This window comes from Pseudopodoces humilis, chromosome 10, assembly GCF_049639895.1.
Source record: "Pseudopodoces humilis isolate 2021_Gansu_Grassland_sample_001 chromosome 10, ASM4963989v1, whole genome shotgun sequence".
NCBI lineage: Eukaryota > Metazoa > Chordata > Aves > Passeriformes > Paridae > Pseudopodoces > Pseudopodoces humilis.
This window is the reverse complement of record NC_142209.1, coordinates 22,269,980-22,293,807: the sequence shown is the minus strand read 5'-3', so window position 1 is coordinate 22,293,807 and position 23,828 is coordinate 22,269,980. Positions and strand designations below refer to the sequence as shown.

The 23,828-nt window shown below is 47.6% G+C and overlaps 1 protein-coding gene across 2 annotated transcripts in view; it reads left to right on the top strand.

Moving 5' to 3' along the window:
- EIF2B3 (eukaryotic translation initiation factor 2B subunit gamma) overlaps positions 1-16,582 on the top strand; it is a 99,407-nt gene extending 82,825 nt beyond the window's left edge. For both annotated transcript variants that reach the window (XM_088060484.1, XM_005521097.3), the window contains 2 exons: positions 5,853-5,956; positions 16,366-16,582. In XM_088060484.1, coding sequence (XP_087916610.1) covers positions 5,853-5,956; positions 16,366-16,418 — 157 coding nt within the window. In that variant the 3' untranslated portion in view covers positions 16,419-16,582. The remainder of the gene's footprint in view (positions 1-5,852; positions 5,957-16,365) is intronic.
- Positions 16,583-23,828: the final 7,246 nt, after the last annotated feature.

Genomic DNA, 23,828 nt, shown 5'->3' with positions numbered 1-23,828 from the left:
TGTGTGAGGGGTTTCCTGGTGTAAACTCCTTGCAGTGTACTTTTGCTGAAGTGTGCAACCCCGAGCTTGCAGCTACATAAAAGCCCACCAATTTGTGTGTTCCAAGATCAGCTGGATGTAGCTGAAGTTTCAGAGGTGAGGCATGACCTTCCTGGCGACCTCCTCCCGCACCCTAAGTTTCACTTAATAAAACACATTAAGGTAGGTTTGAGGCAATCCTTTAAGGTCAGTTGAACTTTCACTGGAAAATACGAGTGCTGGCAAGTATATGCAGTATGTAATGCAAAATGTTTAGGGTGTGGGGAAGAAGTGTAAAGGAGCCATACCACAGTGATGAGATTGGCTAGAAAAGAGACATGAAACAAGTTCTTTAGTGAAAACACCCTCAGAGACGGGCAAAGAATTTAGAGGGGTTGGTAGAATGATTTTGTTACCCCCAAGGGGAAAAACAGCAGATCAAAGCCCAAATTCACTTGCGAATGCTTGCTTTGAAATGTATCTATAAATTATAGCATGTACTGCTGGCATCTATTGCAGGCTTTGGTATTTACTTGAGTATATAATGTGGGATTCATAGTGCCCGCAGTTCTTGTGTTCATGTGTAAGAGTGTATTGGTGTAAAAATGTATTGGTGTGTAAAGCATGTTGGCAAAGGCAACGTTTTAGGTTCCCAAGTTCCCTAATTGTGTTTTTGCCTCTCCCCTGTTTTTCCATGGTCTTTGTGCCTCACCCCTGTGATCATGAGTCCCAGCCACCAGTTCACTAGCTAGCAGGGGATTCCTTCAGGGGTTGCTGGTATGTTTTAGAGCTCTTCCTGACTCCTTGCCACCTCTTAGTGTTGTTAAGGTGCCTGTGGTGACTGTTATCTTCTTGGTCAGGGCAGAAGGGGATGTTGCTCCCAGGCGAATTCACATCTGTTACCTCTCAGTCAGCAAAGTAGCTGCTGAGGCATGTCACCCTTTGCTTTTAACTCCCGCATCAGTCTCTCTGTTTCGTTGCTCATCTGGAGGCACAAGAGACCCGACTTCTTGGCATGGCAGAGTGGTACCAACAGGCTGTCCTAGGCTTTGTGCTCCAGGCATTCTTGTGAGTCTACAGTTTTAAGCATTGCATTATAGACACCTCATTTGCCTTGCTGCCCAACAGAGATTATGTCAGGGTTTTGGCACAATTGGATTAAGTACCAGGCCTGGATAACTTCCATTGGCATTTCAGGAGATTTGCTATAAGGCAAACCTGTGACATTCATACCTTCCTAAGCTTGCACAACCAGGGCGAGAGCTGCAGTTGAGGTCTTGACCTCAGTTACTTAAGCCCCTTTCTCCCAGGAGCGTTCATCACTTTAATCACAGAGTCCTAAATAATCAGTGGGTAGCCTGTAATTAGGGGGTTGTGTCTTGGTCTCCTGCTGCCTGCTCCCGGTGTGCTGAGCACTGCGTATTTTGATTTCCCATTCCCCCAAAGGATGTTTGATCTCAGATTTACACTTTAGAAAATTAAGGAGGGTATGGCACCTCAGTCCCCTGGCAATCTTCCTGCTTTCAGTGGTAGGTGCTTTGCTTTGCCTGAGTATCACAGTGCTGCAGCGATTGACACACTTGATTTAAGAGTTTGATTTATAGACCGATACTAGGGCTGAAAGTCAGCAGTTCCAAGGCTGCATAAATCATCTTGTCTCTGGGATTAATACTTCCTTATTTATAATTTCGACAGGAGATGGAATTCTTTCCCAATTCTTTACATTTCTTTCAGATGTAATCGACCACCCTGTCCTTTGGTTTAAAGCTATGTGACTTTGCCACAAATAGAGGGAGGGGAAAGTAAGCTGAGTCCAGGAATTGCTGTGCTATAAAAGCTCCATATTGTGTGCTCTTGGACTTTGCTTTCTCCCAGCTTCCTTCAAGCCCACACAAGAGATGGACTTGAGGTTTTTTTGGCTTTCTTCCCCTCCCCCCTCCCTCCATACATACGCTGACCTTTTAGAAAAATAAATAAAAGATAAAGAAGGACCTGGAATGTTGCAGAATGTGTGTACATTTTGCTCTCTGTTGTTTTCTGCTGGGATTAGTTGTTTACAATGGGGGAGAGAGGGAGGGCAGAGGAAGGGAGGTCTGTGGCCTTAACTGAAATTAGTGGCATTTCAGAGTGATCTTGTTAGGTGGTCTGCAGTTTAAAGACCTAAATCCTTGTAATCCCCCCATGCCTCCTTGGCCACTACTCCTTTTGCTCTTGTTCTCTCACTTTCAAAAAAACCCACCCCAAAGTCAGGCTCTGTCTCTCAGATGCAGGCACGTAGCGGACACACAGACACAGACGTAGGCACACACTCTCATATGCTCCCATTTGCACGTTGTACCTGTAGAACAAATTAATGCTTTAGCTACATCTGTTCCCACTACAGGACTGGGCTTGTAAAATGCTCTCTCTAGAATGCAGACGCACACTGAATATTTTTATTTATTTTCTGAAAAACACACAGCTGCCAGACTTTCAGTTTGTGATTACACTTAAAACAAATTCAAATTGAAATTTCAGCCGTAAATCAAATGCCCCAAATTAGTTCCTCTTGTGGGTTTGAACATGCTCTTTGGATTTTAAGGTCAGGAGATATCCGTTTTCACCGTGCTGAAAAGTTTAAAAATATACTACATTTTCAGGGGAAAAAATAAATATGGTTTGCATTATAAAGCAGTACATCAATGTGTGCATATGCACACACACACCAGAGCTGATGAAGCTGGATGCTGTCAGAGCACCTTTGAGGGCTAATAGCACCTAATTGTTATGGAAGGCAGGAACTGTGGTGGCATTTTAGCCAAGGAGACTACAGCAGTGCCATCAGATCTGATATTTACCCTGTAAGAGAATAAAAGTTTATTCCTCACTCTTCAACTTGAAAAAAATAGTAAAAATTAAATAAACACACAAAATACTTCTCTTGGCAGGCTTTATAACTTTTTTTTTTTTTTTAAGAAAAAAGGCATTTACAAGTGGTTTCAAAATGGCTGTGTTACATCTGTCAGCGGGTGAAGGGAACACCCACAAATTGTGTTTTTATCTCTTGAAGTTTTGTTCCACTTGAGCAATAAAAGCCGGATTTGCTGCTGGTTTGTGTGATTGGGGTAATCTGAGTGTTGTATGGCTTTAAAACTTCTGCAGTTGGTTGGGTTTATAAGTTTTAAGAAACTCCTGGGGTGGTGGAGTTCTTGGGTTTTGTTTTACCCTGGCACCAGGGAAGGGTTGATTTGCAAGCACCTGGCACAGACAAGTTCATCTTGGTTCCCTGGCCTATCCCTCCCAAAAAATGGTTTGGCAGGAACCCCCATTATCTTTGATGTTAATGTCATCAGCAGTTTCTTGGTTACAATGCTATTCTTTCTCGGGGAGTTGAAAGCCTGTGCTCAAGTAGGCTCTGAACACACATGCAGTATTCTCCAGCCTGAACTCCAGACCGACAGCTTAAATCCCCTCTCTTTTGGGGAATATCCTCCTGCATGAGGGTAATGCTGAGAGGTGCAGTGCACTCACAGCTGCTCTCATGCTCAGGAGAAGTGATAGATGGTGGGAACCTGAAAGTTTGCAGGGGAAGGCTTTCATCTGACTGGCTCAAAGCAATGAAGGAGGAGGTATGCTGGAACGCATGTTTTGGATAGGAGCCATTTCAGTGGGAAATGAGCAACTTCTCCCATTCCTTTTGCTAGTCCTGTTGAAAGCTAAGTCAGGATGGCAGCAGTGGGCAGTCCCGCTTCCGCTGATCCCTTCCTTAGCCTGGCATAAATGCCAAATTGCTCTTGTTCTCAGCAGCTGCTGTTGCACAGGACGATGGCCTGAGTCACTGTGCAGGCACACAAGGCTATTGGAAAGGAAGCAGATCATGACAGTGTGAGAGCAAAGACAGGCAGGGGTCTGCTGTGTATCTTTGCCGCTTTTTATCTTATTAACATGTTAGTAAAAACCTTGCCAAAGCAACCTGAGCTGGTTGCTTGTAGAATAATTGCTCATATTGCCTCCTTATAGGTCAGCAGAGGGGGAGTTTAAGTGAGTTAAAAGAATAATTGTTCAGAGGGGACAGTCTGTTCACGGGGGGTTTTAACTGTGAACCACTGCAACTGAGGTCCAGTTTTATTGCTTTTACTCCTGCAGAATTAATGGTGGTTTTGTGGGGCAGATGGTTTTTGCTCTGACTCACACAAGCAACAGAATTGTAGTATATTTAATGATAAATTCTTTGTTCTAGATAATAATGTTGTGTAAGCAGGAAAATACTATGAATTAATTTTGAGATCAGCAGTCTGGAATGAGAATCAATGTTTCACACTTCTGAGGACCTTGGCTGACTAGCACTCCGTTCAATACAGAATTGAGGCTCTGGGCTTTGACCCAATACCAAAACCCCTCTGTTAGTCCAGACTCCAGGCTAACAGTTCTGTCCACAAGCCAGCTTGATGGTACACTGCAGCTGTGCTTCACTAGTGCAGAGAAGAGTGATGGTGCCCATAACCAAGGTGGGGAATGGCTGCAGGTCATTAAACTGTGCAACTCACTGTGCAGAAGGTCACTGAAGCCAAAAATGTCTGGTTTTGACAGAGATCAGTTGTTGGACAACTGATTGTTGGTGAACAATAATGTTCACAGTTATTAGAATTAATATTGACAGAAATACCAGGAAGCAGATATGAGATGCTATGGTTCACAGTAGGATTAATATTGGGTTTTCTAGGGGGAACAGATTACCTGCATCTCTTCAGGATTATAGATCTTGCTTATACCCTCCTCCCAATCAGCTGGTTTCAATGGGTGTTAGTATTTTTAGATATATCTTAGCTGTGTTTTCTGTCCTTCAGTGACTCCTATCTACCTTGGCACATGTGAAAATAAGGAAAGAAACATTTGATTCACAGCTATTTTCTTCTCCGTTGCTTTGAAAGAAATTACATTTAATGCTATTTAACATGACTCATCATGCTGAGGGAACAGCATTTCAGGACACATCACAGATACTAGTAAAGACTGACAAGTTCCAGCTTACTGGAAGAAGGGGCTCAGAGCAATGCAGTAACTCAGAACCTCTCAGCAGAGAAGATACAAACCCAGCAGTTGGACTCTGAACTCCTTTCCTCTCGGGACAGTGGGATTGGCAGATTTGAAAGCTGATTATTACAGATTCAAATACATTTTGGAATAAGGTGGCTTTTGCTAAAGTTCCATCCTGTGTAGCATTTCAGACTTAGTAGTGTCAAAGGCAACATGAGGGTGAAGATACCCAAGGCAGGTAGTGTAGGTCTAGTGTGAGTTTCATTGGTTTAGTACTGCAGAATAATCATGTTTGGGTGCTTGAATGTAACATGAACAAAGCCAACCAGCTGAGCTATTGATCTGCCCCTTCTCTCCACCTTTTCTTAGTGCTTGACAAGCTGGAATATATAAAACTGCTCAGAAAAATTTGCAGAGAAAGAAGGGGCTGCAGCTCTTGTTTTTAGCTGGGGAACTGAGCAGAGAAGCCACCCCCACAGTTACCCAGACTGTCTATGGAAAATACAAGACTTGATCCAGGTCCCAAATCTTTATTTATTCAGTTAAGTATTTATTCTGTTGAGGAAATGTAGAGGAAAGCTGTTCTAACAGGAGATAAAACTACAAATTCTTTTTTGCAAACCCCATCTGACACCTGACATTTAAGTTTTTTCAGCAACTGGGTGTGAGGATCAAGAGAACGGAGTTTTTGAGAAAAGAGCTGAACTGAACCTACCTACAGGATCATGTCACAGAGTCATTAGATATTCCAGCAGATACCTTTGTTTTGTACCTGTTATTTAAATTATTTTCTTGCTTTGCATGTGTTTTTGTTGTAGGTGCTGTCTTCAGGGCAGTGTTATTTGTCATAATGCTGTGATAGAGAAGGGTGCAGACATCAAGGACTGTTTGATTGGAAGTGATCAGAGGCTGGAAACCAAAGGTAAGTACAAAAGCTGTATTTACTGTGCATTTGTAATAATTTTCAGAACTTTGTCCTTGAGATTTTACTCCTGCTTCTTCATGAATTGCTAGTAAACTGTGGCAGTTCTACAGTGGGGTGTCCTATAATATTTGTTTTTCATGGAAAGTACAGCCTCTTGGCATAAGTTCAGGGGCTTGCTCCTCTGAAGTTGGCAGCAAAGTTCTGTTGTTCTTACAAAGAACAAGCTTGGGTGCTGAGACAGTCTTTTCCCAGAGACCACAATTAGATCAGCCTGAGGTTGTCCTCAGCAGAAGGAGCCATTATTTTGACTAGTAATCTTTGTCAGTGATAGGGGCAAAGCAGGCAAATTATTGATCACACATTCTTCTCTGTACATGGTCCCAACCCACAGTGCCAGTATGCTCCCATTCACTTTGCTCCAAGCAAAAGCTCAAGGTGGAGCATCATTTTAGGAGCTGCTGTGCTCAATATGAAATGCAAGGGCAGCCACGTTCAGATCTGCTTTACTGCCATGAAGTACTATTTTGGGGCTTCAGAAAGGATACAGCTACGTGGCTCTCATTTATACAGGGTTCAGCCAATCCAGTGGGAGTGCGCGTGGTGAGGGCTTGGTGGTAACCGCATGAGTGGAACTGTTGATTTCCTGCCCTAAGAGATAATGGGCAGGAAATGGCTGTTTCAGTGACTGCATCCCAAGCAGAGCTTTTTAATGAATATTTATGGTTGGGGTTTGGCAGATCCCTGCTCCAGTGTGTGGACTGAGGACAAAAGTGAGTTCCTTTGCAGGCTCCATGTGAAGTTATTTAGTTAGATCAGGATTTATTTGCTTGCTTTGTCTTTGTGGGTGGATTCCCAAATCTAAGTGTCTTTATACGGAGCTGGGTTTGAACGTAATGTAGTATAGCGTAACCTATTGTCAGCTTTGCATATGACAAATTTTCCTTAAATTGAAACTAAAAGTAAAAAGGACTCATGAAAACAAAGTATTGATCTTGCAGTAGCAAAACTCTGATGCTGTAGGTAACACAGCGAGATCACTGTGGTCTTGGTCTCTGTGTGACTGTGTCTACTCATAGCTTTGCCCATCACACCAGTCTGAATCAATGTCCTTTGTGGGGGGTTCACTGCCCCCTGTCATAGAATCATTTAGGTTGAAAACGTCCTTTCATATCATCAAGTCCAACCATAAACCTGGCACTGCCAAGTCTACCATTAAACCATGTCCCTAAGTGCTGCATCTACACATGTGCATGAATCACCAGGAGAGACGAACTGGGTCACGTTTGGTTGTTAACCTGCAGTGTGAACTATGAGGACATGGTGTAAATTTAGCTAATATTTTAGGAAATAGGAATATATTTGATTTCTTTAGTAGATGATACCAAACAGAAATATCACCCTTTGACCTTCATCACAGCTGCTTCGGAAGTATCTTCCATGGTGCAGATCCTAGTCTGCATTATAGTATGAAAACTGGTCTTTCTTCTTGATTGTCCTTGTCATCCTTGTCTCAGTGTTTTTCAGAGTCTGTATATGTATTTGCAGGGAGAGTAACAGAGCTGTATCATGGATCATTTGCCTATTCTTGAGATGACACTGCTCCCTTCCCCAAAGTTTAAACCCACTTCTTGGGTTAACTGGAGGCTGGGGGCTCTCTAGTTAAACTGTTTAGAAATGTATAATTGACATCAGCAGAGACATATTCAAGTAGATTATAAATACACCATTATGCTGAACAAGAAAAAATAGTAAAGCCTCAGTTCATTTTTCTGCCTCAGTTTCCTAACCATTCTAGAATTTCTTTGGGCTGGGGGTCAGGTTTACCTTGGTGGTCTGGGATCTGTCTGTGAAGTTCATGACTTATTTCCTGCACCATGGAGTCTTTCCAGCCCAGCATGTCTCTTCTGACCTTGACTAGTCCCGTAGTAAACTGGATCTTCTCTTTTTTGCTGTGAAAGCATGTCATGACTTCCTTTCCCCTGCCCAAGACTTCCTGTATCTTGTGCCAAGCTTTTGGTGTGGCCCTGTAAATCTGTTTCTATATTGCCCCTTCATCAAGACTTTGGCTGTGTTTTGCTGTTTGGTAATTTTTCCTTCTTCAAACCTGAGCTTCTATGACTGGGTTATGAAAAAACCTAATTCACTTGGGTAGGAGCCACCTTTTCTTGCAAGCTGATCACCCTTCAGAAGACATAAGCAGTAGCTGCTGGCTGCTGACCCTAGTCTGGGAGTTACACATTCCAGTTTCTGGGAGTAGAAACCTCCTCAGCAAAACTCCATACACCTTCCCAGAAATATGAAAAAAAAATAAATACATAGCCATCCCTTATTCCAGAACATCAGCCAGGATTCATCAAAGGTAGAAATATCCCTGAATCATACTACACAGCCCCAAGCAGATCCCACAGTTGACTTTGCTGCAGAACTGGCTCTGTGCTCCCTGCTCTACCATATGAGTCCTGGCCACACTGCCCAGGCAACTTGGTGTACAAGAGCTCTTTGAGCCAGTGGTGCACTGACCTCCTTTCATAAAATGAATTCCAGTCCCATGCAAGGAGGATGGCAGGAGAACAGCTACCACAAATGATAGGCAAACGTAACTTAAACCAGCTCTCATCCTTCTCCTTCTGCAGAATAATATGGGTATATTTAGGGTGGTCCAAATGGTACAGCTGGGAGTAATGGGATTGAATTAAACACAATTTAGGTTGTCTATCTGGAGCATTTTCCTAATGATGTGGTCTGGTAGGCTGTGGGATAATCTCCCTGGGGACATGGTGGGAGACCTCATCACTTAATAATGGGCTTGGCAAATCTCTGAACACCTAAATAGAGGGAATACGCCAACACTGGTTACAGGGGTAGATCACAAGCAACCTGATATTTTCAAACTAATTAAGAAAATTGGAGACACAGGAGTGCAGGTAACTGTCAGCAGTGTCATCCAATGCATTGACTTCAGCCCTGTTGGACCTGTCACAGAACTGGCCAGAGACAGTATTTTTAAATGTCTCTACTGAAGTCAAGGTATGGCACTTTATTTAACTTCCGGATTTCCAAGCCATGCCTCCTGAGAGCCCTACTATTCTCCTACTGCTTTTATTACCATGCCTTGGAAGCTTCCACTTTCCTTCCTCTTTGATACTTAAAGGAATTTGCTAGCAGAAGCTTAACAGATGGGCTTTGTGAAAGCTACCTCACCAGGTAGCAGTTTGAAAAACATGTTGGTACCTAAGAAAAAGGCAGTAATTTTTAGAGGAATAGGAAATGGCAGACAGCATTCTGAAAGAACATCATTGCACAGAGCATTCAATCACTGTTTTGAAGACAAGTCGTTAAGATTACACTGCCATCTTTTTGATAAACCTGGTTTTAAAGAGGAGCTCAAAAGCAGCATGTGCTCAGTGAAGTAGGACTAGAGAGAGGGAGTGCTGGTGATGGACCAGTCAAGGAGTCAGATGAGCCTGGAGTCACTATAAGTACAGCTCCCAAAAGAGTCTCTCGGCCAGATTTGGCCGGGAGGACGTTGAACATCTGGTAGCGGTTAGCCCAGAACAAGCGTATATGGTAAAGCAGCCTAACTGTTCTTCAAGGTAAAGTGGCCTAACCTTTCTTCAAAGCAACACCAAGAACAGAGACAGTAAACACTCACACAAAGTATAAAGTTAGCAAAACTGGTATAAAATTCACCACTTTATCCCTTGCTTTCTTCTCTGTTGTCACTGGGGCAAGGATGTTTTGTTTGCATATTTATTTCCAGCATCAGACATGGGGCTCCAACTAGATCTATGTCCTACCTGATCCTGACTCCTGCTTCACAGCTGTCCTCTGACTGGCTCTGTCCTAGCACCAGGCTCATCCCAGTCCTAGCCTTCTCTTTGGTTTTTCTCCTAGTCTTTCTCCCATAGAGACTTTTGTTTTTCTCTCTTACTCAGTTATTCCCAGACACCCACCTGACACTTCCTCTGGTCTGACCATAGCTGCTATTTCCAGTCCCCTTGCCTAACAGTCCCATGCTCCTTTTTTCATCTGGCACTCATTCCCTGACTGCTTTCAGTTGGATTGCATCCCTTTCTCTTATGCCTGGGCAGGCTCATAATGGGCACCTAAGGGGAGTGGTTCTGTGCAGAGTGCTCCACTGGTCCATACAGCTTGGAGGAAGCCCTGCCTGCCTGCTGCTCTTCCATGGTCAGGAGTGCTCACTGTAGTCTCTGGAGCTTTTAGCTGCCCTCCTGAGAACATGTGCAAACTTCAGATTCTTTTCAAAGGCTTACCACATAGCCAAAATTGTGTGGTTTCTCACAAGAAGAGAAAAAGGCACATATCCAGTAAGGACTGGCTCCCGTTTCCAATCATTTTCCAAGTCCTGTTCCAAGCTTGGAGTCCCAGGACTTCTCAATGAAACAGAATAAGATTGTTTTACTTTAATGAGGGCCAAAGAGCACATTTTTCTCTAATGTCATCCTCTGAAGGCAGGTACATTTTTATGAAACCTTCACATGTGAATGGGTCCCTGCTTGTGAGGAGGCTTCACATAAGGCAAGGTTTAACAGGATAGGGACAGAAATGAACCGAGAGGCTTTCTGATGCTCTCACTGCATCCAAGTAAGGGCGAGCATCTGCTCTTGCAAGATGCTGAGTACCTCCTATTGCAGTCTTCAGGAACTGAAAACACTTAGCACGACACAGGGTTGGGATCAGAAAGCATGCTGCTGTGCAGATGGGAGTTATGAAAGCTCATGAAGAACAGACACAGACTAAACAGTGCACACATGTATATTGTGCACAGGGGTGCAAAATGAGCTGGAGGTGATGTAGGAATGGTGTGAATTTATAGCAAAACTGAGAGATTGGTAAGATTTCTCACTAAAGCAGTTTAACTACTGAATGTCCATGACAAAGATATTGTTGGCAGTTAAAACAGGCATCTCTTAAATAGTTGACATTTTTGTTTCAGCAACTATGCTGTGACTATACTGCTAACTAATCCTAATAAGCCTCCTTTCCAAGATGTATAAAAATGGTTTATGAGTTCTGGCCTTAGCAGTGGCGTAAAACTTCCCTAGAATATCCATCCAGCGATGCTTTGTCCTCCCTTCTGCCGCTGGGGACTGTCACACTTGTGCATACTGTCATTCCTAGCCAGGGAAGTTGAGGCTTCCTGAGTTAGCCGGTTAAATGTACTGCCACATTCGCAGCATGCTGATATTGAAGTCTACCCATAAGGCAGCAGTTCATAACCTTGTGGAAATATTTTTACATGCTCCATGCAGAGAAAGTAACCACTTCTGCTCTACTAGAGCCCAGCCACATTAAAGAGCCAGGAAGAACATCCCAATGTCTGCTGAGAAAGGAAAAGGGCTTTTGTCCAGTGCTGCAGGCAAATATGGCACCTCTGCCATCATATCAGGAAGTTAAGATGTGGACAGTCAAACTGCTGTTTTGAGATCTCTGCTTGTATTTGCTGTGAGAGGGGGAATAGCCCATGGGAGCACACTGATGGATATAATCCAGTCCCTTCTCACCCACTTTGGTAGGACTCAGTCCCAGTAGGAAGACTTCCTCCCCAAGGAGCTTGCTATCTTAGGTGCATCCATAGCTCTGGGTCTCCTTTTCTCTTTACTAACTTTTCTTCTAAGACAGTGACTGATCACTTTCCCATACATCTCTCTCCTGTTTTTTCACTCCCCCAATCTATCTGTTCCAACCCACAGTAAAGTCATCTCTCATTGGGCACTGAATCACTGTTACTTTACACTGTGAAGACACATCTATTCCCCAAAAAGGTTTGAGAGCAAAGGGATTCATTCTGGCTGAGCTATGAAAAAATCCTCAGCTGAACCATGAGGCCACCAGCACTGACAACTGGTGGTTGTTGGATGTAAGGCAGAAGTAAGATCTCTACTGCCTGCCTGTTCTGTGGGCTGGAGGCTCCAGCTATGGTCCAGAACTGATCTGCCTGAACCTACCACCAACCCCTGGGGTGAGCTGCACATCCCACCCTGGGAGCAGCTGGAACACTCATGGAGATCATCGCTGCTGGGGACCCATGGGCTCAACTGATGCCTGCACAGTGGGGCTGACCTGGCACTTAGGAGAAATTGTGAGACACACCTGGCCTTTGGGGCCACAGTGTGGTCACCCTGGTCTCCAGTGATCATGTAAGTAAAGCTTGGCTGAGGAGAGAACAGGCCTTGACTGGAAAGTCCCACTGCTCTGTAAACACAAACAAATCAGCCCCCATCACCTGCTTCCCTTCTTTATCTGTACATGTAATTTAAAACACCCTCCAGCTTCCCAAAGTCAAGCTTCAGCTGCTTCCCATCCCCTTAAGCCCCTTTAGTTCCTCTCCCCCCCCAACCTGGCTGCTTTTCCAGAGCCAACCATCACTGCAGAGACAAGTTGCTCTTCTCTCCCACTCTCTGATCCTTTCTGTCCTGGGTGAATGTGGTGGGAACCACCCACAGCGTGTTTTCGTGCATGCGTTTCTGCAGCCACCCCTCCCCCCGCCTAGTTTTTTAAGTTAAACTATCTCTTGCTTTAAAGAGAGCAAATACACAGCAGTGGCTTTCATCACTGCTGTATAATAGAGCAGTAATTCTGTGCCAGGGACTGTTTTCTATTTTATTTTAAAGGGTTTATAAAACAGTGTATGTAATTGAGTGAGTAAACTGAACGTTTTCTGGAGCCCCTGAGGGCTGAAACTTCGTGGTGGTCCTGGGCCTAGGCCCTAACCCTTTTTTTCCTCTCTTTTTTTTTTCCCTCCCTTTCCCCTCCTTCCCCTCCTCCTTTACAACCCAGCGTTGCCACCAGCAGCAGCAGCAGCAATCTGTCTGGGGCTAATTGAGCAAACAACAAGGAGATGCTTTCACATGGCTTTTAAAGGAATGCTCCGGCATCCCCTTTCTGTGAGCGGCTTGGCAGGAACCTGCCAGGAAGGCTGGGGAGCGCTGGGTCCCCGGCCCCCAGCCTGCTGGTGGGGTTTGTGCTGGGCTGCGCAGTCATTTCCGCCCCTCTGTTTATTTGCATTACAATTTGTTTTTAGCCAAGCACCAAAAGCTGCTCTGCTCTCTAGCTCGCCTTGTGCGTATGTTTTTAAGGGGCTAGTGTACAGTATATGTAAACAAATGCCTTCCCAAGCAGGAATGCATATATAACGAGTGACAGGTTTTTGATTTACACTCCGTAAAGTCTCCGTGGACACTCGGTTCAAGCACCCAGGCTGACTTCAGGCTGGGCTGCGTCAGCAAGTTGAAGCAAAGTGCTAATCAGGAGGTTGAATGTGTTGATCAGCTCTGGATTTGCTTAGCACCAGATGCTCCCAATCTGAGAAGATCTAGTTGAACATGATTTAAGGTTGAAGAGTCCAACTCTTAAGGCTTTCTCAAAGTCCTTTCTCTAATCCGTCTTCTTTCTCTGTGGGCTGAATGCATCTGTAACCCTGCCAGTGTCAGATAAAAGGCAGCCTGGTAAGAAATCCGTAATGGGGAGCTGGGGAAGGAGAAAGGGAGCTGAACAGCAAAGCATGTGAGGTACTTCTCCCTCCTCCCCCAGAGTTTCAGGCAGAGTTTCTGCGGGAACTGAGCTTGCTGGTACCAGCCAGAGCCACTGGCAACTGGCAGCCACGTCAGATAATGAAACGCTATCCATAGCTCAGCTCTCTGGCACACACACTGGAGTCTGAATTCCCTTCGCTCCGCAAGAAGGGCTTTGGGAATGGAAGAGGGAAGCAGGGTGAATCCTTATCTGCCTATCACATCCCCGGGGTGCGGAATGGGGCTTTGTTTCTAGCAAAACCATTCCCTTTATCGCTTGAAAACCTTCTCGCAGATTTTAGACAGGCAGATTCATGTGTTTTCTTTAAGCCTTTACGAGAAGAAATCAGTTTGGTGATTTTGTATGAGTCTGAGGTAGCAGTGACATACCATGTGTGCCCACTTTGGGGAATCTGGGCCACAGGGATCAAGGAGGAGATGAAACAGGCACAGGGATGAGAGATGCAGGAATGCAGGCTCCAATTTCCCATGTGGCTTTGGCTGCCTGAGCTCGCTAACTCACTGCTGCCTTGGTTTCCCCATCTGTAAAACAGGAATGCTCTTACTCACCCATTCTCAAAAAACATTTTTAACTCATCAGGTGTAAAATATAAGACACCATAAGGCTGCTGCAAGCATGTCAGTGCAAAATACAAATAGTTGGTATCACCTCTGCAGCAAGGTATGTGACAGGACTCATCCCAACTCTGCACATTTAGGATCATGGAGGATGCTGTCTGAAATGAAGCAAGAAGTTCCTTATTAAAATGTATTCCTACAGATAACCTATATATAGAACCATAAATTGACATGGCTCTCTATAAGCCTAGATGAAGGCATGTTTAATCTGCAGAGGTATAATGTAATTACTCTCACTGGATGGTAGCCAGGGTCTTATTCACATCATAGAAATCAACATGATAGGTAGTCTGCTTGGAGGAGGTTCAGGAATGGAGTCACAGGAGTTGCTACAGGGCCTGTTGAGATATATTGGGAAAGTTGTTTGGGGGTGAGGAATGTTACAGCAAGAAATGCTGCAGGTTGGATTTGAGGTACCTTGGCAAGGCTGTGTGGGGTCTGGGACAGGAGGAGAGAGGCGCTGAAGGCTGGACTTGGGGCTATTGGCAAGAGCTGTGCTGGAGAAGCTGTGTGGTGCTACCTACATCATGCTTGCACCTGGCACTTGTACAGTCAGCCCCTCATTTTCCTGAGCATTGCATCCACCTCTGCTCATCCTGCCCAAAGTGCTGGAGACTGAGCTCCAGGATGTTACTGTGAGGTTCCAGGACTAATTATTGGTTGATGATTAGTACCCTGAGCAAAGAGCTAAATGTCACAGTCTGATGCTGCAGGTGAGAAGCAACCCCTTGGTCTCCTTATTTTAGGCTTCCCAAAGAAGAGTCTCTGAAAGGAAGTGGTATGGCTCGCATATTCTGTCCCTCAGGCTGAGAAGATTGCATATAATCCATATGACTGTGGGATTGAGGTTGTAGTGAGAAATTACCTTGCCACAGTGCAAAACTCCTTGAAGTTCATACAACATAATTTTATCAAACCATTACTGGAGCAATGGTTTGCATGGTACAAAGGTTGTGACTTGAATTTTAAACCAAGAGAAGCACCATGTTGGGGATTGCCAGGAATTTCTTCCTTTAGCCAAAGGTGGCATATTTGTTGTTTTGCAGCAGTCTTGCAAGATCCACTCCCCTACAGGGAGGAGTTTTAAGTGGGTAAATAAAACACAATTCATCATTTCCATCATCCTTGGCTATCTACCCGCACTGCTGTATAAGGTGTGGGAGACACCACAGCCTCCACTGGTGTATCCCAGCTCCTCATAGGCCTTAACACTTTATCCCAGGCTCCAGAGCCAATTGTTATTCCTAATTGCAGGAGGTAAGATGAAGAGCCTAGGGGCATGGGACACCACCACCTGAGCTCCCCCTGAATAGGTGTCCAGCTTCTGGAGAGCAGTTTAGATTCACCACCTCCTCCACAGTACCCTGAGGACACCCACTTTGAGCACACCAGCTTTGTGTCATGCTCTGAGACAGAATGCTTGGGTTTTTTAGGCACTGGGCTTTCAGTTGCGTGTTTTTATTATTTTGGCTTTAGATCCTTTATTTGCAGTCCTTCCCTGACAAGCTGCTTTTGCATTTTAAAGGGAAGGCTCTTTCAGTACAGTGCATTAACAGTGCTGGGGCAGGGACTGGCACATTAATGTGTCCACTGGGGCTGTGCAAAGCTCCTGGGAACAGGCAAAGGAGTGACCTTGCAGAAATTGCCCCTCCAACAAATTTGCTCCACAGGAGGGTCAGGTTTAAATTAAAAAAAAAAAAAAACCCAAAAAAAAAAACCCAAACAAAAAAAAAAAAACACACAAAAAAACCCTCTTGTTTTTAAGCTGTCAGGACTGAGTTGAGATTGTTGAGAGGATCTCATGCTGCCTCAGTGATGGACCCCTGGTGCTCCAAGCAGTTTGGGGCAGACAGTGCTCGTTAGGGCCAGGGTGGATTACTGATCTTTAATTTTATGTCTGATCTCCATGTTGGATGCTGATGGTTCCTTGCCTTGACCTAGGTGTACACCTGTCAGTAGCAGCTGTGACTTCCGTAGGGCCTCTCTTGTTTATTAGTGACACATACATGTGAAAACTCTCATTAGAGAAATCTCCTGATGTTTAGTCAGTTGTTTAGGCTTTCACCATGTGTGTGGGATACTGTCGGAGAGACGCTGGAGTCCAGCAAATCTCTGAGTTCCCCAGAATCTGCTTTTCTCATTTGTTTTAAAGTTGCAGGTTTGAAAAACGCAAGGTCTGAAGCTCTTCTGCAAAACTCAATTGCTCTTCTTTTTCTCCCTCTCTCTTTTCAGCCAAACATGTTAATGAAGTCATTGTGGGCACCGAACAGCTGATGGAGATATAACCCAAGTAGCTTTTAAAGATGATTTTATGGAAGCCAGCAGCAGAACCAGATGTTCAAGCATCGTAAGATCATCCGTACAGATCAGTACTGGCATGGTTTACCCTGTCATTGCTCCTTTCCTGTTCAGCTTTATATTTATGTCTTAATAAAGAAGTATTTGCAGAGCGGAGTGTCCGTCAGCCCCTCCCCCCTCATTGGGATGCGCGCGGGTTTGTGCCGGGTTATATCGGTTCCTGCGCGCCCGGCCAACGCACTGTACTTTTCCAGCAGAAGGGAGAGCGGGGACCACACAGACTGTGCCCACTCCAAAGAATGACTTAGCCGCCCTCCCTGTGGTGTAAACCACGTCCCTGCAGTCCTGCACCACCGTCCCTGAGCCTGGGAGAAACTGCTCGGGATGCTGCTTGTGCATCTCATCAACACAGCAGGCGGACAGCGAGAACAGCGGCGGTGCCGGCTGCGCTTTGCAGCCCGGCAGCTTCGCCAGCCTCCTCCTCCTTACTGTCTCTCATGATGCTGCCCCACAGCACAGAAATGTTTAATCTGTGCCTCTTCTCCTCTCTAATGCAGTCAAAGAGTTTGGCACCCATTTCCATCAGGGCTGAGTTTGGTTTGATACTTTGAAATCCTTCCAAAGAGCAAGTATGTGACGGCTGGTGGAGCATGAAGGGGGCATGAGGTGTAAACAGTGGGTACTCCCTGCCTTATTTTGGTGGTTCTTCCTGTCAGTCCACTGTTCCTAATGCCAGACAAGAGATCTCTCCCCACACTTGGATGATCCGTGGATGACTGTACCTATGTTTCTGAGATGAGTTGCTCGTGCTAATGTGAAATGCACAGCCTTGTGGTCAGGGCCTGTGCCAGGATTGTAAAGCACCTGGATTGGATTGAAACACAAGCTGTTCTTTAATGTTTATAAATTGGACACAAGTTCCTACCTAAAAGTTGTTTATTAGAATGTAGTAGGATTGAACAGGGCATTTATCTGCCCCTGGCAGTTTGACATCCAGAGGTGCTTACAGCAACTGGCAGGGATGGTATTTCATTAACTGGAGTGATAAATGTGTGCTTCATGGGCATCCGTGACCCCTGAGGAGAGTTACCATTTCCTAGTTAATTTGACAGGAGAGAGATTATAATCCAGACATTCCCTGAATTTCGTAAACAAAATCCTTCCTCTAAAGGACCAGATTGGAATGGAAACTACAGGTAAGGATGAGCTTCAAGGCCTGTGACAAGCTGCAGAGAAGAAATGCACTGCAGTTCAGCTCCAGCTTTGTGCTGGAGGTTTTGTCTCACGTATGTGCACAAACATGTTCCGAAGATACAGAGCCTTTTTCATCCAAGGATCGCAGAGGCTTTACAAAGGTTAATTAAAGAGAGTTCTTGTCTCTGTGTGCGGCAAGGGAGAGAGGCTCCATTTTGGGTGTGTAGAAACAGAAGCAGAGTGGAGTGTAATTACCTGGCTTTGCATTTTACCAGAAGGCTGGCAAAGCCATGAGAGGTTTGTAGGGACTTTTACTCACAGTCCTTTTGCTGAAACACAAAGCCTTCTCCCCCTGGTTTTTAGGATACATCTTAACTTCTTAAAAGACTACATTGCCTTGTTTAGCAGCCACAGCTTTACCTCCTTGTGCCTTAATTATATGTTCAAGTCTCAGTCCTTTTGTTTAGCTAATTTAAGAAGAGGGTGGGGGGCTCTTTACTGTGTCGGTTAGAATTTAGCATTAATTTAGTGTTCTCTGACACTTGAAAATCTGGCTGGGATTTGAGGCATTTTCTTTTCCTTTTCGCCTTTTACGACCTGCAGGTGTTTGGTGTGAGATAAAAGTAGATCCCAAAGTGAGATTTCACAGCACAAATTATCAAAGTGAAGATTCACTCTTGATGTAGTCTACGTGTGTGGCAGTAATTATGAAAAATAGTTTGGGATAATAGGGCCTTCAGGAATCCCAAGGCAGGCACTGGAGGTTAACCCTTCCTCATCTAACCTGGTCTCCATGCTGCTGTCATCACCAGGTGAGCATGTGATGGGTTGGGTCAGGCAACTTCACAAACCTAGTGATGTTACAGTCATTGAGAAAACTGGGGAGGTGACTGAGGGCATGAAGTTCTGTTGCCCGGTAGTTTTGGATGTGACTGGTCCCAGGTCATAGAGACATTCTGGAAGGTGTTACTGGTACAATCTGCTCACCAACTTTGAGGAATGGAGCACCTCTCAGAAACAAATAAGCTGCTCTGTCACACCCAGCCAGCTGAGCATTACAGCTTGTGCCCACCATGGTGTTAACTGGCATCAAAGTGGTGCTATATAGGCAACATTTCTCTGAAAGAGATGAAAGTTCTCCAGCTCTGTAGGTGCCGGCTCTTTCTGGACAGACTTGTCCTGAACACTTCTTCGGCAGATGTAATGCCAGGGTTGCTGTGAAGAGGCTCTTGCAGTGGTTTGTCACATGCTGGATCTGCATGGGGTAAAGCAGAGGTTTGCTGTGATGGCCAGCAGGACCGCTGGCTTGTGGTTTTCCCTGCATGGTGTTTTGCCAGCTGCTCCCAAAAGGCTTTTCCTGTGACCAGGGCAGCAGGGTTGGTGTGGGTGCAGAACAGTGTGCATGCACACCTGGCCACACTTCTTCCTGTGGGTCTTTCCCCCCTGGCACACCATGACAGGGGCACCTGAAGCTCTGCCCCCTCACTCTGGCTCTGCAGCCAGGTACTTGCCAGGATTTTTGCAGCCAAGCCCATTTTTAAGACACATTTGTTGGGCAGCTGAAGACACCCAGAGCCGTGGCTCACCTCCCTCAGCAGTTTGTGTTTGCTTTTGTAGGTGGCTATTGAGATCTCTCAGGAAGCAGCAGCTCATCTGATCCCTTCTGCAGTCAAACCAAAGCGGATGGCTCCCATCTTCCTGGCAGCCCTGGAAGAGAGCCACATGAGGTGAAGACAAACAGCCAGCCATTCCCCAGGACGGTGGGCTTCCAACCCCCATGGTGTTCAAATGGAGACAAAAATTTTGCACCCAGCTCTGATCTTGCTTTTAGGACAATTTTTATCTTGCTTTTAGGACAATTTTTTGGGCACAAAGGCGAGAGCAGAGCCTGAACAGTCATATAGTACACAGGTACACATATGTCATACGTACTCAGGTACACGGGTCTGGCTCCCCCAGTCACCTATCCAGCTGACACTGTGTGTGCAGCCCTAGTAGTGGGACTCTCCTGAACCTCTCTGTGTTGGGATCAGAAGGACTTGACAATCTTTTATTGCCTTCAGTCTCCAAGGCTGATTGTGCACAGCCATGCTCCTGCTGGCTTCCTTGCTGGTTTCTGCACCCCACTGTCCTTACTCTGGCTGCCTGGGAAGAGTGCTTTTCACCATGCCCCTGCCCACTTTGGACTTTGCTGGTCCAGAGATGAGAATTTTCCTAATAAAACCCCACAGGTCTGGGGAACACCATTGTTTTCCTGAGGTGCCTTACTGCCTTCACGCTGGTCCAAGTCCCCAGTGAGGGCCAGTAATGGCTGCTGTGGTCCCTGCCCAATGTCTTGTGAGGGGCAGAGTGAGATCAAGCCCCACGTGGGGCTCGCAGAGGAGCCGCCTGTGCCGGCAGCAGTGGTGTGACAGACGCACGTCGCACAGTGTGTGGTGTAATCCAGCCCCAGGACACCGCAGTGCTGCCCTCCCGTCACACACAGCCACTCCTGTGGCCTTTGGTTATCTGTTTTAAAGGATTGATGCTTGCAGTGGGCGGGCGGGGCTGGGGCCTTCGGCATTGCAGGCTGCCCACTGTGCCCCGACCCAGCCCGTCCCATCCATGGGGGAGCGCAGAGCTCAGGGCCCTTCTCACTGGGCCACCTGCAGAGTTAATTTGGGGATGTGGAGATTCCCTCACAAGCACCCAGCACCCCCACCCCAGCAGCCTGCCCACCGAGGCTCGCTCCCTCTCAGACAGGAGACTGATTCTGGATCCTGTCGGTTTGCACTCCATCTCCCAGGAGCCAAGGTCCACAGCCGCGCCTGTGCCTCCCAGACGGGCCGGCAGACGGGAACTTCCTTCCAGGTCCTATAGACAGACATTTTATATACGTTAAAATACGTGTGTATATAAATATGGAAAGCAAGAGTTTGGGAGAGCTTGAGTCTAAATACACTTGTATGTTTTAGGCTTTTAAAATGCTAATGTTGAATTTCAGGGGATGGGGGACGGCAAGGGGATTGTTGGACTGAGGACCAAGACAGCTGATGAGCTTGGATAAGTGCCTTTACAATTCAAGGGAAAATGGGATAGTTTGGGAAGGGAAAAGGGATTTTCTTGTTTTTGTTTTTAGTAGAAAATAAAAGAAGCTGCCTTCTTATTTGCCTCCCTCCCCCAGCGCCAGAGCAGCGAGCGACTGGTGTTGTATGCATAAGCTATTCCTTTGTGCAACATCTAAATGGTTAATTGTGTTTGAGGAAGATGTACGGGCGAATGGAGGGACCACCCAGCAAGAGACAGACAAGAAAGAGCGATCTCTGAAATGTTTAACCAGAGAGAGAGCAAAGTTGTTTAAAAATATTTAATTTACAACATTCCACACTGCTGATTATAAATCGGCCGTCCAAAAACACTGCTGTGTGCGGGGAGGGATCCAGGCAGCATGAAACAAATTCTTGTGATTGTTTTTCCTATCTTCCTCCCTCCTTTCCTTGGGGAGTTTAACCCTGTGGCAGGATGCAGGTTGCCCCAGGCAGGGAAGGCAGCACTGTTCCCCAGGACTGTGGTCTCCGGTGCGAACACCTGCGCCTGGGGCCAGGATGCAGCCGCCTGCTGGCGCTGGGAGAACTGGAGAGGATGGTGAGGAGCAACCAACCGGCAGCACTGGCAGTGGTGACGGGTGTGATGGTCAGTGGGCAGCCTTGCAGCCCCTTCCCTCTGATCTCCACCCCAGCACCAGGGTTCCCCAAAGCATCCAGCTGTGTTCCCAGACAAGGAAAGCCATGAATCACCTGTTGACAGGTTCAGAGACTTGAGGAGGCAAATCTGGCCAGTCTGTGCCATCCATGAGAGGTTGCTCACCATGGTGATGGTGGTGTCTGTCTGCTCTTTGGGTTGGCAACTCAGCCGTGTCACCCAGCCATTCCCAGCAGCACCAGGAAGGACCCAGGCCCTCACAGGGTCATTGAGCAACAGCAACGTCTTCCCCTGCTCGGGCCTTTCTGCAAAGGGGGTGGTTGGTGCCGGATGCCGGGAAGAAGGGATTTGGCCGTGCTCTGCTTGCAGCCACTGCTGATCCACAGCTGGCTTTGATGCACCCCACCCCCCCCAAGCCATGCTCCCTCCATGCAAGGGGCTGGGACTGCTCTGTGAGGAGTCCAGTCTGCTCTGGATGGTGGCCAGACAATCCGCCCCATCACCTGGGGATCACTCCTCAATTCTCTCACATGATGTCCTTTCCAGTCTTCATAGCCCCTATTCTTCCTGTAGCAAGGGACTTCTGGGACAGGAGGCTCCTGGGAATGTCCCTGGGAGACCAGGTGGGTGAAGGATGCACATGGAATAAGGGGTCTGCCGCTTATTCCTCAGGCCTGTCATTGTCCACCCTCATGGATGTCACCTGTGGGGTAGGAGCCACCATGCCTGGAGGGTGCTGGGGAAGGGAGGAGAGGCACAGCCCCTGGCTGGTGACCCCACTCCACAGAAAGGATCTGAATGGAGCTGAGGGATGGGAGGCATGCAAGAGAAACCAGGATCCAAAAGCAGTGGCTGCTCTCACTGTAGATCCCTCCTTGGAGAGCAAAAGCCAGGGTGCTTTCACACGCCTGTTGCCCCAGAATCCCTGGCCATGAAGCTTAGGAGCCCAGTCAGCGGGGAGGGCAGGGGTCTCGCCTGTTCCTGGTGTTCTGGCAAGAAGGGGGAGCACGGGGAGAACTGCAGGGCACTTTGCCGGGGATTGCCACACATTTCCTAACCCCTCATCAGCCAGGAAGCCTCGCTGGCCACCTGGACACTTCCTCGCGTGCAGCGAGGGCCTGTGACAGCCCGAGGAGCCGGGGTGGGTTTGGCTGCTTGCCCCGGTGGCGAGCTCGGCTCTCAGTGGCTGCACCGCTCCGGGCCCTGCCAGCCCCAGCCGGTGCCGGGAGCGAGAGCGGAGACAAAAGAGCTTGTGTCCGCCTGCCAGCAGCCGGCCCCGCCGAGCGGCCGCCCGCCCAATTAAACCGTGCCCGCTTCCCATGCGGCAGGGGCGCCCGGCGGGCTCGCTGGCCCCCTCCCACCACCCACCGGCCCCAGGGGACCACCACCCTGTGGGGCCTCCCCTGCCTCCCTGCAGGCGCCAGCGCTTCCGCAGCCCTTGTCCAGCACGAATACGCTCCCTTGGTCCCCCAGCGAGGGCACCTCCACGGGCTCGTGCTGGGGATGGCTCGCCCCAACCCCAAACATCTCCTGTTCCCCCAGCTTTTCTCGCACCCGCCAGCGCAAGCAATGGAGTACTGAGCATCCCTCCCTGCTCCTGCTGGCCCCAAGGGCTGGATCAGGATGAGACCTGGCAGCAGCAAGCTCTACCGCGGCGGGAGCATCCCCGCACCCCCTCCCGACCCACGGGGCCGGTGTCACATCCACTTAGTTGGGCTCCGAAAATCCCTTGCCCTGACACCTTGTTAAATACCCACCAGGGGTCACAGTTCCTGGGATTCTTTTTCCTGCTTTTCCTTTACCCCGCTGAGGCGTTTCGGTTGGCAGGAGCTCTCTCCCCGCTATTGGGTATCTTTCGGGGAACAAGAAACCTAGATCACTTACAAATTAATTTGGAGTTAAACCTACAGAAAATGAGAAACATGCTGCTTTGCAGGAGAGAGTGCTTGGCCAGCGATCAAGAAAAATACATCCAAACCGCCCGATGCGGCGGCTCGGCCGCGGCCGGGGATGGGGGCTGCGCGCTCAAGGTAGCCGGCAGCTGTATTCGGGTGCACCTGAATGGAGCTGAGGCCTTTCCTCCCAGTTAAAAGGGAAAAAAGGGGAGTAGCAACTTCCCAGCATGCGGGGGAACGTGGGGAAGGCTGGCATGGGGTGTAGCACTGCAGCACGGGGGGTCTGCCTGCTCCAGCACCTTTGCCAGCGGGATGAGGACCAGCCACCCCATGGTACAGGACACCTTTGCACCAGCGTTTCCCCTTCGCTGCACCCCTGGGGCCACAGCAGCTTGTGCCAGGGCTGGTTCCCGAGAAGGGGTGGGATGCCGTGTCCCCTCATCCCACGGCGCCTTGTATCAGCCCTCTGGCCAGCGCGGTGCCGTTGGACAAGGGAATGCGGAGCGATGCAAAGGATCCTGAGCCCTTTGGCAGGCGGGTGGGAGCAGCCCCCTGTGCCAGGCACTCCCGGAGGGTCACGGGTGCGCGTTTGGCCGCCACCGCGCATTGTGTCTGCTGCGCCAGCGG